General features: G+C 43.3%; 1 protein-coding gene across 1 annotated transcript in view; it reads right to left on the bottom strand.

Annotated features, from left to right (window-relative positions):
* Nucleotides 1–215: 215 nt before the first annotated feature.
* SPTBN1 (spectrin, beta, non-erythrocytic 1) overlaps nt 216–14,908 on the bottom strand; it is a 74,226-nt gene continuing 59,533 nt past the window's right edge. The window contains exons 17-23 of the mRNA XM_010294285.1: nt 9,724–9,814; nt 5,221–5,367; nt 3,350–3,613; nt 2,421–2,645; nt 2,118–2,207; nt 1,572–1,850; nt 216–353 (exon numbers count right to left, since the gene is read on the bottom strand). Of these exons, the coding sequence (XP_010292587.1) occupies nt 216–353; nt 1,572–1,850; nt 2,118–2,207; nt 2,421–2,645; nt 3,350–3,613; nt 5,221–5,367; nt 9,724–9,814 (1,234 nt within the window). The remainder of the gene's footprint in view (nt 354–1,571; nt 1,851–2,117; nt 2,208–2,420; nt 2,646–3,349; nt 3,614–5,220; nt 5,368–9,723; nt 9,815–14,908) is intronic.

Raw genomic sequence — 14,908 nt, forward strand, 5'->3', positions numbered from 1 at the left:
TGTATAAAGGATACAGGTCCTCTTCAGGACCCTGTCTCTGGCCAAATCAGGGTGCTCCAACATGCATCTTGAAGTGAGTGAGGCTGAATTCCTCTTCCTCTGTACACTCTTCTGAGTTGCTTACTCTTTCTGTAGTCTTACTCTTTCTGTGTCAGAATGACCCAATGAAGTGACTGAACTACTACAAGAATGCATAATCCAACAAAAAATGGCATTTAATACCTTTCTGGGTGATTATCTGCCACCAAAGTTCTGCTGGTCTTTGAAAGCTGGTGCACAGTTTCAGCATAGTCTTCTACAGCTTGTTCCAAAATCTGGTGTTTCTTCAGCATGGACACCGCACTCTGTTCATCCTGTAATGGTGACAGAAAACGACAGTCAAGTCCCCGACTCCAGAAAAAGACACCACACAGCAAGTTCAACTTGGTGTGTGTGCAAAGAGCGGTAGCCAGAAAGATTATGTATAAAGGACTGTCCCAAGTACAGCTTGAAGACAAGTTGTTCTGACAAGGTTATATTAACAGTTGAGTTACAGCAACTGGCACCCACGGAAAGCAAAATAACAAGTGAAAGAGTGAATGTAACAACCTCTCTGGGATACAGAACAAAATTCCATCAGCTGTGCATTGAGCACGTTGAACCTCCTCTTCTATGAAGCCTTCTGTGTATTTACACAACACTGGTGATTGTGCAGGGCTCAGAAAAATGGAACAGTTTTAGGAATGTCACTTGTCAGGCTTTTCAATGACAGCCTGGGTCAAAGAAAAGAAATCCTACGGAGGCCATGCCAAATGATTCGCCACCAAAGTGCCTGGAGAAATTCCGATCAAAACTTTCCATGCATTGTTATGATTAAGAAGATCAACCCCCAGCTCTCATTGTTAACTGGTATTGTAAATAAGCCTTTTCATTAAAATGTTGTTTGTGATGTACTATTCACGTTAATATTCCTTTTTATTTGCACTGTTTAAATATAAGAAAGAAAATAAATCCTTTTTAACTGAAGACTGAACACCCATGGAATGTGTTCCACTGAGACAAAGCTCAGTTTTATTTTATCAGGGCAACAAACACAGTCCATTTATGTAAATAACAAATAAGATAAAGAACTCTAACACCTCCTTGAAAAATAGAAGTTCAATTACTCTTTGGTACAGTCTGATGCTGCTCTGATTTCACTTCACTGGGAGTAAAAGCTGACAATTGATGGTATCAGTTGAGTGACCATCAGGCCTGTTTCATGGTCAGGTGCATCGCGCTGTTCCCAGTGCTTCAAAACTAATACGGAACTTGACCTAACTGGACTGTACTGGTAACAGACCTCACAGCAAAGGAAGGCACACAGTTGCCATCCACAGTCCGAGGATGCTTTGCTGACTCAGTACAGCAAGGCCTATCCTCCACACTATCAGAGATGTCATAACAGATAGAAGAGATGATCACTTGAGGTTTCACAAGGGAATCAAACTTGTTTATGTTACCATTACAATAGCAACATATTAAATTATGTCACCTGCCCCCCTCTAGCTAAGCAATTAAAACCAACCTAGTGTCGCTGTGGAGCTGCTCACCTTGGCTTTCTCTTCTGACATCATGTAGAGCTCCTGCTCACTCATCCAGGCCTCAGCCTCGGCAGCATCAAAGTAATACTGCTGTGCTCTGTGAGACTCCTCTAAGCGCTTGTGGCGTTTCTCTGTCTCCTCGATTAGGAGGTTCCACAGCTGCTGCAAGTCTGCAAGTCTCTGCTGAATTGCTTCAGCATTAGGGCTACTCTCTGTGATAATGTTTTGACTCCTCTCAAAGATGTCATCGATACGAGGCTGATGTCCCTGGATTTCTTTCTGAAGGGTCTACATGGAAGAAAAGCAGACTGATGAGACACTGCACCAAACAAAAAAGAAATGCCAGCCGGGCGTCTTTACTCTAGAGGGGCAGCTGCACACATGCCATCAGCTCATGTGGACGAACCAGGGCTGTGCCCTCCCTGAACATGCCACCACCTGCTGGTCACATCGCCCCGCCGTAGCACCCATCATTTTACACCAAGCCTTTCCTTCCTCAATTAGTCAGGACTAAGGAGAAATAACAGGTATGGAGCTCCAACAGCACCTACTTACCTGATTTTTCTTTATTAGTAGCTGCACAGTCTGGAGGTTGTGTCCATGATCAGTAGATGTAGCTATAGGCATCCTCTCCCCGACCCACAACTGAAAGGAAGACGAGAAGAGCCCGTATGATTTCAAGCAGCCCCAGACACAGTTAGGGCAGCAGAGAGAGGCTGGTGCACACAAGATGCAAAAAGCAGCATTACTCAAACATACTGCTGAGAGACACGATGGAAAGGTTTCTTCCTGTGATAGCTCTGCAGTATGTATGACATTTTCCTATTGTCTGGGGAGTGGGATTTCTTTTATACTCACAATTTCATCTTCCACATCTCGGTTGAACTGGTGGATCTCTTTGGAGGCCAGCAGGTTTGCCTTTCTTTCATTCAAAGGTTCCAACAACTCCAAAAACTTCTTTTCTACAGTAAGGCGTTTGCCATCTACTTCATCTGTACTCTTCCCTTCTTGACTTAAAGCCCTTGCCTGGCTTTGCAGCTCCTCTATCTCCTTCTTACGAACATCCATTTGATTCTCTAGCATCTAAAAAGAAACATGGCAAAAAGGTCCTGAAAACCGGGGTAAAAGCAGTTGATATGACTGTATTGAATACACCCATAGCTTCCTAAGAAGGAAGAAGAGATGCTGGTCAGTAAGGATTGACACATTAATCATTATTGTAGCATTCATATTGGAAGGAACAAGGCTTAAACACGATTCACAACTGTGGCCACCTGCCGATACGCCTCAGTTATGCCTGCTTGTGCAAATGGTGAATTTGGCCAATGACACAGCTGAATCTCTTCTACCGATGGTTCACAAGTTACCCCGAACAACTCTGGAGCACAGCTAATTGCACACAAGAGCCTCATTGCTCCCTGCTGTCCTTGCTACTCCTTGCTGCCTTTACAGCAGGGAATCAGGGACCGGCCAGCTTCGCACAAGTTTGAATCACAGGCAGGCAGCCATGCACAGAGAGGGAATGACTGGTGACTGGAGGACTACAGCGGGAGACAGAATAGAGATATTAATGTGGGAAAGGAAGGCAGTATAAGGTAGAGATTGTACCAAGAAATTTACGGCCAATTTGTTTCTGGGCGTATTTCTGGTTGTTCTTAAAGATACATGAAACAACAGGAAGAAAGAAAAGCAAATAAATTCTTTTCTAATGTGAAAGGATCCCCCGTGTGTTCCTTTGAGTGCAGATAGCTGCTGTCTGCCCACTCTGGAACCTGCGTTCTGTTTACCTGCTGCTTCTTCAACAGGATGTTGACACTGGTGAGATCTTTTCCGTAGTCGTCCGACTGAATTTGACTCTCCAAACCATTCAGCCACTTATCCAAATCAGCACAGCTCTGAGTAAAAAGCTCCGCCTTGTTTGCATCAAAGAGACGCTGCGCCTTGGTCTGGGTAGTGGATTCCAGCTCTTCCCACATTTGATGGAGACCTGTCAGCTTTTCTTTCACTACAGCTTCAGTCTCTGGTTTCTCTGCAATGAGCTGCATTCCCTCCTGCAAAGCAAAGAGCAACAAAATGGTACCTCCTCAGGAGCACTCACAGATCGTTAGTTAAATTATTCTGATTAATAAGCACTCAGGATTCCTCATCTGCTGGCAGCATCAACCACTCATTTTCTATCTCATTATCCAGTGACTCCTTCCAGAACATCAGCTCCCAGGTCCATCTGTTGCCAGGCAGAGGGTTTCTTGGCAATGAGAAGGTCAAGCAACGCCTCCTTTCTCTTCCCCGCTACTCATGTTCCGTTGTGGGAGCTCCTGGGGACACTGCTCAGACGGGAGTGGAGCCGGCTGCCCCATGCTGCCTGTGTGACAGCAGAGGACGGAGTGGCAGCTGAACAAGTCCAGATTCTGTGGGCCATTTCACCGGGAGAGCGATGAAGACCCAGCGTAATGCTGGGAGAGGGAGCTTAGGGCACCAAACGCGAGCTCTGCAGCTGAAGAGGGTTATGTTGATGGATTAGGGCAATTACCATGGGTCTAAGCTAATACCACAGAGGAATAATCTTCCTTGGGAAGAAGGAACCCTGTACCTAGCACGAACAGAGCACGTGGACTTGAGATATCTTTTTGCCTTTACAAAGATTGTATTAGTTTTGGAAATATTTTCTTTACTTCTAATGACACATCTACCTCTGCACCTGGGTGGTGCTGGCAAGGGTCAAAACCTTTTCAGATGTGAACACCACTCACAACCCAGCACATTTAATAGCTGTGACCACTGGTAACATTAAATACAGAGATCATCAGCTGTGACTCGATTGCAGCTTTGGTACTTTGCTGCAATCTGATTTTTCAGAGGCAAAGGGTGAGGATGTATTAGCATCACTAAAAAAGTACTTCCAGTACTAAGAGCAGCCTTCTAATTACACCATTAAAGGGTATTGCTATTTGCAGATCACAGAAAAGCCTCTAATGGGATACAGAGTGCCAAAGTGGGAGAGGAAATGAGCAATTAAGCTAACTTACACTGGACAGAAACCCACTGTCAGCGCTAAAGACGAGACCTCCTTAGTGTTCCAGAGCTGCACATGAGAACTGAGGGGGAAAAAAAGTACAGCTCATCACAGCATATTAAAGCCTTCAAAGTAACTCGATACCGAGCTGTGAATCTTAATTAATCACAAAACTGGCTGTACTTTACTTCATGCACTAATTCTGCATGGGGAAAGGCAGCCTGATTATAGTCCTGAATGAATGAAAACCAGCATGGCAGCAAGGGAGGCTCAGTTATTCGCACCACATTCAGTTATTTCCCAGGAAGTACTTCTACTTTATTAACTCAAATCACAACATTTGCCCCTCTTACCCTTTGGGTACGAAAACTAGGTTATGGGATAAGAAAGACTAGGCAAAATTAATCTGGCAACATAGCCAATGAGTATTCTGTCAGAGAACATCTTGGATAAAAACCATTCAATGTGAATGAGGAATAAAATGGGTTAGATGGAGACACATGCGATAGATACTTATTCCATTGTAATCTCCTTTTGCCTGAGCTGGAGAGATGACTCCAGAACCAATTCTGCAGAGGAACAGATCCCGTCTCGGTGCATAACCATCTTTGACAAAGATGAGGGCATTTTTGGGACTTTAGTTACCTTTTCAATCTTCTCCAGCCACTCTTTGTTGGATGCAAGTTCTGCCATAAATGCCTGATGCTTCAGCCATTTGCTATGCAGGTTCCTTGCCTCGTCATAGGACATATCCTGAGCTGTAAGCATCTTTTCATTGATCCAGAGCGAGAGCTGAAAAGGAAAATACATAGGTGTGTGTGAAAACATTTGTAGTGTGAAATAATGCAAAATATCAAAATGCCTCCAGATCAAGGATAAAGAGATGCCTCTACAGAAGAGTTGCATGAGATTGAGAGACTGCTTTTACTCAGGGTTCAGTCAAGGATCTACCTCTTTAACAGTTAAAACTTAAATATCCTTCTCTGATATATAAATACCCTATGACTCAAGCAGCAAGGAATCAACTCCATGATGAGCAAAATGAAACACACAGGTCTCACCCAGTTCAACAGCAAGAGTAACAGGGACATGTGTCCTACTTATTGGTCACAGTGTATCTTCGTACTGCTTTTCCCTTGCAATATTACTCAACGTGCTACTCGGGACCAGGACTTGGATGTCATCACCACACCCCTGTGGAGCCTCACTGACTTCCTGAGGACACTGCAGAAGCACATGCTAATGAAGTGGCATGCAAAAGGCAGTCTCCAGAATTAAACAGAGCCCCAAGGTAAATTTTTCAGGGAACCACTGAATGACAAATTCTGCATTTCTACTTGTATCAAAAGTCTTAAGAATAAAGACAGTTTTGTACCATTAATTCACATGACATTTGTACCTCTTCCCCATAGTCTTTTCTCTAAGTAGGTTTACACACATAAATTTATTTGTCCAATCTCCAGTAATGTTTTGGTGCTGAAGACTTTCCTTTTCCCGTTATATAAAATCCAAGAATGATTTCATTCTGATTTTCTGCAACTACAAAGGCATTGAAAACAATTTCCAGATCAACACTGGAGAAAATCAATACTTTAAAAAATAGCTTATTTGCCAAGGGCAAATGGAATGTGAAAATCATAGCAGCCAACATCAAATTTCCTCCTAGGGTGAGTCTGACTGTTTTATTTATCCCTTATCCCTTATGTGTGGATAAAAAAAACATGCTCACGAGATTGTTTATAGATTTTGAAAAAGATTCATTTTCTGCCTATTTAGAGTCGCCTACCCAAGCAGAAAACGTCAAAACAAATCTAAGCTTTGTTTCTAGAACAAAAAGCCACTTCAGCAACGCACGCTGCCCTGCCGAGGAAGCACCCTGACAAGAAGAGTAACAGAGCACAGGTGAGACTCGCCAATTCTCCACTACGTACTCAGGATACAGGACACCAAATTCACTCAGCGTTCATATGCCTTTTTTAAATTGTCCCTTAAAGGCACTGTTAAGCTCCACAAAAAGGGAAAACTTATCAGAGCAACCAAAGAAACTCCTCATCTGATCTTGCTGTCAAGTCTAAAGAGAAAAACGCTCATGTTAATGAAGACTTTCTGCAGGCAGCGGAAGTTTACAGCTAGAGCAGGCTACAGTGCTACTTAACAGAGCTACAAAGGCCACATTAAGGATTACTATATAACCTGAAATTAGTGGGTTTACTCCTGCCTTTCTGGGTAGGAGACGGCAGCTTTACTCTGCAAATTGCACTGCTTGTCTTTCATTGTTTGCTTTCACTTAGCCACAGCATTAAGTCTTCCGAGGATTTAAAAGTGCGTCCCAAGGACGGGTGGTATCATCCATAATAATAGATGGGGTGAACAGAGACACAGATGATACGTGGTACACAGTCAGCCATGTCAGGATGAAACCCTCATTTCTGACTCTCACAATGTTATTATGTTCCTTCTGGTAACACGGAAGTGCAAATAAAGCATTTAAGGGGTGACTATTAAAATCTGAGTTTTGCAACCACAATAGTCACTGGAAGTGCGTATCTTCAGTGCAAAGGTAGATTTTTAAAAATAAGACAATAATTCCCTAAAACAGCACCTCAAATCGATGCTTGGAGTATTTATTTCTCCAGGAAACCATCAGTCAGCTGTTAATGCCAGCAGTTAGCTACTAGGCTACCTCCTATCCTTTGCATCTATACTACAAAATTTTGTTTCTGCTAACAGCTCCCAGAAGACTGTAACGCTCTGCAACGAAAACCGGGCATGAACTAAGGGAAATACAGAGACAAACCCCTTGTAAATCTGGCAGAGCAACAAGGGAAGGTGAAAGAGCACCGACTGGTGCTGCACTTCCCAGACACTGCAAATACTCAAGTTGACACAGCCTGTCTTGCGGCGTAAGGTTCACAGACGTCTGTGCTGCATGACAAAACCTGCCGGCACGCTCCATGAACAGGCAGAAAACTTCTGACGTGCAGAGTCTCGCCAAATGCTTTCACTCTGGGATCCCTAGAGAAATTAGCCCAGACAGTGCTGGGACTTCTAAGCGCTTACAGGGAAGATCAGCTTTAATCTCTTCTAAGGTGAGCTGTGGAAGAACAGGACGTCATAGAAAACTAAGTGGCAAAATTTATCACATCTCCTCAGGATTTTCTGCTGCCACTCTTTATTTCATTCACTCAGCAAATTTATTTAATAAATGCATATGTATGAATGTGAGAAACAGACAAAGCAACACCCCAGCATCAACCTGCGACAGTGTATCTGACTACTAACAAGACAATCTGCTGCGGTTTCCCTCGCCTGTGACCAGGAGGAAAGATACACCAGTGCTGAGCTGTTGCCATGAGCATCACCCTGCCACCTCCCCGAGCCCCGCTGACCCTGCTCACTGCCTCGCCGGGGAGTCAGAGGCAGGAAGGAGCGAGGGGCAGGAGGCCACATTTACAATAATGCTTCAGCACGGAGTGACCGCTGAGGGAAGTGGCTGCCCTGGGGAAGGAGCACACTGCAGAAAACACTCTTCCTTTCCTCGGTTTACAGACGGATGGGAAACCGACCCTAAGGCAGCGGGCAGGAAGGCCGAAGGATCATTGCCAGGTGAAACGGAGACTGGTTCAAATCAGTTTTTTAACATTTCTCAGCTTCGTGGTCAGCGCTAACAAAAAAGCGAGGGGTGAGGTATTCCCTTGGCTCCCTTCTACCCCCCGGGACAGTGGTGCTCCATCACACAACCCCTCCAGCCCAACGCAGGTATCAGTAGGCACTTTGTAATCACTCTCATGCAAATTCCAAGTTTCATCGTTCAACTATCGTCAAGGCTAACGTCCTCTCAAAACAATTTGGAGAAATTGGTAACATTCAGGTATTGTAAGTTCTGTCTTTGAACTGTACAGTCAAGACATCCATGCTTTAGGGGCCGGAGAGAAACAACCGAGAGGAAAGGCATTCAGGCGGCCAGACACTAGAGCTTTTATGTTTTCCTTTTTCTTTCAATGATACAGGGGAAAAAACAGATCCTAGGGAACACAACCACACTGACACAGAGGCTAGAAGAGCTCCAAGAGCCAGGGGGATTTTTGTACTAGAGATGTTACAGAGGAAGGAAGAAGTTGCTGCTAATAACAGCAGAATTTTTGCTACTCTGTCATGTTTTTACTACTGAGGAAGGAACAATTTAAGCCAAGTTCGTCATGGTTAGCTTACGCAACACAGGAAAATAGACCGCATCTAAGCAACCAAGCAGTAAACATAATTTGCCCAGTTTACGATCGTCATTTTGTTTCTTTCTTGTATGAAATCTCAGCTGCGGGGCAATTCTATTCAGACACACTGCAGTGACTTCCAGTCTCCTGCAGCTGGCTAAGATGTGCAGCTGAGGTACTGACCCTTGAATGTAAGAGTTGCTTCTCTTCGCAGGCTTCGGATAAGGATAGCTAGTTTTTAATGCATGTCACAGGTAAGGCTCTTTATTATCTGTCAGTACTGCATGAAATAACCTGAAAATTACTTGATTAATTCCTCAAGCTAGGAACAAGATTATTCCTAACTTTAAAACGTTGCCTTCAGTATAAACAGTCCATGTAAGTCACTAGAAAATCTGGAAAGGATTTTTTTTTTACATGTTATAGTACTTAACAATTTTAAATACATGCAAACTATCGGATAAATAACACATTAAAATGATCCAGTTTAATCCCGTTCCCCTCTTATTTCTAACCTCCTATTCTTCTGACTAATGTTTTGTAGAAATCACTTGAAATCTCCTGCACCAGGCCACATAGATATATACAGCTGTAGACAAAATTCCTAAGGAATTCAGCGCTAATCCCACCAGATTCCACATGACTAATTTATACCATAGCAGAAAATCTTCACTGCTTTCAGCAATTTTCCCTGTCTTTAGCTTAGATGATAAAAGGAAATTCAGTTCATGAGAAAAAAAACAAACGGATTAACTTTTGCAGGGTTTTGGGTAGGGGTTTTTTTTCATTGTTTACTCCACACTAAATACTACTGGATGACTTGACTGCAAAATGCTGAGTAAAATGCTGAGTATTTCAGTCCTCATAAAATACGGGGTAAAAATGCTCTTCTGCAGGATGCAGCGTTTAGTGGTAAAAGTGAAAGGACATCATTTACCTCTTGACAATCCTGAAGAAACTTTTGAAGATCCCTGTTATCTTTCAGTCTCATCAGAAGTTCACTGGCTGCTTCACGGTTCTTTCTATGTCTAGTAAAAAAAAAAACACCAGAAAAAAAATCACCTTGAAATAGGCATTTCATGCAAAACTGTCATTTGTTCATTTCTGTAGCCTCTTTGGGATGCACATATTGAGTAAGTATGTGGTGTGTGTCTTTGCCTTTCAAATGAAGGACATTTCTGAAACTCAGATATGCATGTGTTATTTAATGTGCTTACTTAAGTTCCACATCTGCTTGTTTTTCTGACCCGTTAAATACACAGGGAAAATTTTGAAGTCAGCAGGGTTTCACAAGTGTTATGTCCAGAATCTGGCCTGCTAATTTCAAGAGAACAGGCAAGTTCTGTTTGCCAAAAAAACATATGAAAACTATCTGCAAAATTGCAACAATAAGATTGCACGTTATGTGGCTCTTGCGAAGTGTGTACTTGCCGCAATGCACTTTCTAATATACCTTTGCTATAGCTCAGCACCGCCTTCTGCTGAACAAAGCTGGAGAGGTTTACATACCTTCCAAACGCTGTATTTAACGAACAATACGTGGGACACACCCGTGCGTTTCTGCAAATGGAAGCTTTATGCACATTGGAACATCTTTTTCAGAGTGCTGAAGAGTAGACAGAAGAAAAAGCTAGTCTAGAAGCCCTATTTTTAAGTTGTAACTGTTTGCCCCTTGAAGGATGGATGAGTCACGCTGGCAGTCCCTAAGGACTTGGTGGGTTCTTCAAATGGACACGGCGCCTGAAGAGCTTGAGTCCCAAGATCTCTCTGAACATGTTTTTAACTAATGCTTAATTTGGAGTAGTTATCCCTGTCCTTCAGTACTTTCATTATTTATGAGGCGATTTAGATGGTGGAGGCAGAGTAAAGAAGACAATTTTTATTTACTGCTCATTGTGTTAGATTTGCTCATATTTCACTGTACAGCATCTTAAAATGAAATATTGCTGCCCTTTGTAATAACCTAAGCTAAATAGGGATAGCGAGTTGGAAATTATTTTAAAGGGTGGCAATTAATAAGATGATATCAGCACATACTGGCAAGAGCTAAATAAATCCATGTTAGTGGAAATCTCCAGAGACTCATGATATTCTAGAAGACTATAAATTACATGTTGATGACAACAACTGGATTAAGATACCACTTCTCCTGATCTGCAAAAAGATACCAAAGCAAGCTCTCTGGTATGAATTTAGTGACTTCAGAAACACAAGAAATACTTAGGGACACGTTTTACACAAAAGCAAAAGGTCTGTAGGCAGAGGAATAGGAGAAAACTACAAATTGCTTCTCTTTTGTCTCAACAGCTTCCTTTGAATAACCAGGCAAGCAGCATCTACATAGCTGTAGGTGACGAAAATTTATTTACGGATCAGATGGCAAGGAAGACATATGTAACCATTAAAGCAAGAGGCTGGAGTCCAAGCCCAGGTAATCCTGAAGTTTTGACAGGGGTTATCTGAGAGAGCACAAAGGAAAGGACATGTAAATTGTGCCTTAGGAAAAATCTCTGTAACACAGCTAACATTATTGGGTTTGATTCCACTCTTTCTTGGCTTGTTTTTATATGCCTGGGCAAACACAGTGCATTAGTCAGGTTGCTAAAATGAAGCAAGGAATTGCTTGGGTGATTTTATCATGATGATTTAATAGATTGAAGGCTAGATTACATACTAGACTCATGTATTCTGGAGAGGACACAAGTTGTGAAATTAAAAGGAGAAATTCCATGACATTTATTTGAATAGAGTTAAGAGTAAGTAGAGAAGTTCTTATATTGAGAAAACCTGAGTTTAAAAAAACTAATAAAAATATCTCCCAGACAGTGCTGGAAATACTAACTTCAAGAACTTTGAAGGGAAACCATGCAGGGATATCAAAACCAGATGATGACATAAGCTGCCTTTTTCTTTTTTTTTTGTGTCCTAGGCATAACAAATATGATCTTTGGTGCTTAACTGTAAAAGGTTGTTTGGTTGTCCAAGATGACCTGGAGTGTGACTGAAAGATGAGTATTCTCTGAAGATGAACAGGGCTGAACTGTAACAAGGTTTAAACAGGATACTTGAAGATGCGGTAGCAGGATTTTGAGGACGGACACTGCTGGAACAGGCAGGAATTCCTGTATTTTCATCATAGAATTTACGTTATATTTTATGGGAATAAAGGGCCTTAAGAATTCATTTAGTCTGTTCTCCTGCCCCAGACTGCCTATATCTAAACATTATTAATACCTTGTTCATGTTTCCCTGAATTCTTTGAAATCTCCAGTGACAGAGGTTTTAGAATTTTCTGTGCATAACCACCCCTACCACTAGAAAGCTTCTCCCACCCTCTGCTACCAGTATGTCAGAAGGGCTTTAGGTGGAATGAACAGGCAAACAGACTAGAGAGCAGAACGCTTCGTGATACAAATTTTTATCCAGATACTAGGTGAGTGTGGTGTTAAGGAGGCTGCCTGGTCACCCGGCTTCCCTGGCTGCATGTGCAGAGGCCCCAGCCGAGCCAGCCGGGCAAGTCGGGGCGGTGGACAGGCTGGACTGCAGCTCTGCTGAAGGCTATAAGCGCTTGGCCATCACCGGAGGGTGGAGAAAAGCACAAAGCTTCCTGTTCAACTGCTGACTGCAGTCATAACTATTAAAAACCTGCTCCTCTGAGATGCACACGGCAGAGAAGGGCCAGAAACTCAGACCCTGTCACCCTCAAGGCTGTCAATGACTGCTTCTTACTAACTTGCTAAAATAGTTTGTGGAAGAAGATCCCACGCTTGCACAATAGAATTTGCTCTGCAGACTAATTATTTAGAATGACTCTGAATTCATCTGCCTGCTCACATAAGTAACACATATATGACTTGCCCCATCGCAGTGTCTAGGGCTGCATTAAAAGCGGGCTCCCCTATACATATACTGAAGAGGCAACCTCAGATCCAAATGTCCAAGCTAAGCCAAACCTACATAGTAAAAAGAGGGGATAGAGAACATATCGTTGGCAATTAAAACATGGGGGCATCTCCCTTTTATGGCATCATTATAAAGCATCTAAAATGGGAAAATGAGATCTGTTCAGCACAAGGAGGTGTCTGACTCAAATTAATCCAAGAGCAGAGCACCAAAATTTGCCACAACGTTCCCATGCTGTCCTCCCTGAGGCCCCCGAGAACGCTAACAATGCTGAAAACTGACAAAAGCACTTGTGGTTTAACTGCAAGCCTGTGGGTTTCAAAGCCTGTGCAGGAAAACTTACACGTAGCGTGAATGCAACTGCCTACCAAGGATACTGAGATATATGCAAGGCAGCTTTAGCTTCTTTAGTCGTTCCAGCAAACAAGAGGCACTCTCCTTTCTGAATGGACAAGAACAAAAATGACTTCTGTTCTCCGTTGAGCAGAAAGTTGCACAAATACAAAAGTTGATGAAAAGCAGACCCAGAGCACAATCTGAGTCAGATCTGCCACTGCCTTTAAACTAAATCTCATTTGCAGAATCAGAGCGGCCATGTGTAGGCACACAGACTAGGGCAGTACCCTTACACTCTTCCAAGAGAAAATGGAGAGGAAAATGCTTCCCCTCTGGCTGGTAGACACAGCAGCTAAAGTCACCAAAGCAGGGACAGCTGCACTGGGGAGACCAGCTTCTTTACCAGCTGCAAAAGCTGGCTAGCGATAGCTTTATCCAAATCCGTCTTCTCCTTCCCTCACCCCTTCTCCAGGTCCTTATTCCCATTTATTCTCCCCGGTGAACTGCGCTAAAGGAGTCTGCTGAAGTGTGAATCTCCTGTGGCACAGCTCCACTCTGCTTCTGCACTCTCCTTCCTTGGCCTGATGCCTACCGTGTCTATTTAGATGGTAACCATTTTAGGGCAAGGTCTGTCTGCTGTCCCAGCGGACAGTGGGGTCTCCTCTGGAATAGCTTGAAAGCATGACTTTAAAAAATACTAGTAACAATACTAAAAACTACAAAGAGCTCCATATGGGAAGTATGGAGCCACTGCACATACTTGTACTTGTTTGTTTTGGTCCTTTGTTATACATCCAGGTGGAGCTTGGTTGGGAGAGCAATTTTTTGTAAAACCAAAGAGGCTTCCTTTGCTACCACTCCCACTACACCCTGCCCTAAGGCTTTGTTCTTGAGGCTTATCAGCCTTACAGACTCAGAGAGCAATCACACGGATTTCCTGAATAGCAGTGCACCGGATGGTTTTTGCAGTGCTCTGCATAAATAGCTTTGGAATTGAGGAAACACGTTGGAAAGAAAGCAGCCTTAAAAAAATAGTCTCTAGGACCTGCCTGCCATTCAGAGTAGGAACTCCAGCACCCGTCCCACAGCCAGGACGGCGCAGGTGGCCAGCTGGGATGCCACAGGACAGCAGGGACACAGAGGAGTAGCTGCGCTGGGGGGAAACAGTCACCAGAGCACCACAGCCAGGGCAGCAGGAACCTCTCTGCAGAGCACACAGGACAGAGGCTTAAGCTGTCTCCCACTCCAGTCATCTCAGAAAGGTCTGGAAGAACCATCTGACCATTTGCCACTCTATCCTTGGATGCTACCTTTTAATATTCCAAAAGTTGTGGAAAGAAGACACCTGACCAGAAGGCCAGGATCAAGTCCTCCTGCTTTCATAAGTGTATGGCAAAACTTATAGCAGAGGACGTTGAAAATCAGAGAGGGTAAATAAGGAATATTAATTTCCTAGCTTTCACCTTGATTGCCTTCATATAATCTCCTCTTCCTGGCCTTTGCAGTTTCTCTCTGGGATCTGAAGAGAGTCAAGCTGGTTAGAAAGAGAATGAAAATGTGAGATATCCTTGGGGTTAGGTTGTCAGAGCGCTCAGAGGCCCTCAGCAAGCTCTGGGAACAGGAATATCCGCTGTTCTTGAAGCCATGAGCCACAGCTAAAATGGGTGCATACACAGTGGGACACATTTGCCAGAACAGGAAAGGCATGGCATTTTCCGAACTACTTCAGTTCAGTTTCTCCTCAGAGATAAAGGCATAGGCATTTGGATAACTCTGAACTTATCGGCTGTGGGAGGATGCAAGTCTGATAGAAGGGTTGTCAGTAACAACATAAAAGTTCTGTATGAGCTTACTGCTGTGTTCTGATACTCATGATTGAAAAG

This window comes from Phaethon lepturus, unplaced genomic scaffold (assembly GCF_000687285.1).
Source record: "Phaethon lepturus isolate BGI_N335 unplaced genomic scaffold, ASM68728v1 scaffold1479, whole genome shotgun sequence".
Classification (NCBI taxonomy): domain Eukaryota; kingdom Metazoa; phylum Chordata; class Aves; order Phaethontiformes; family Phaethontidae; genus Phaethon; species Phaethon lepturus.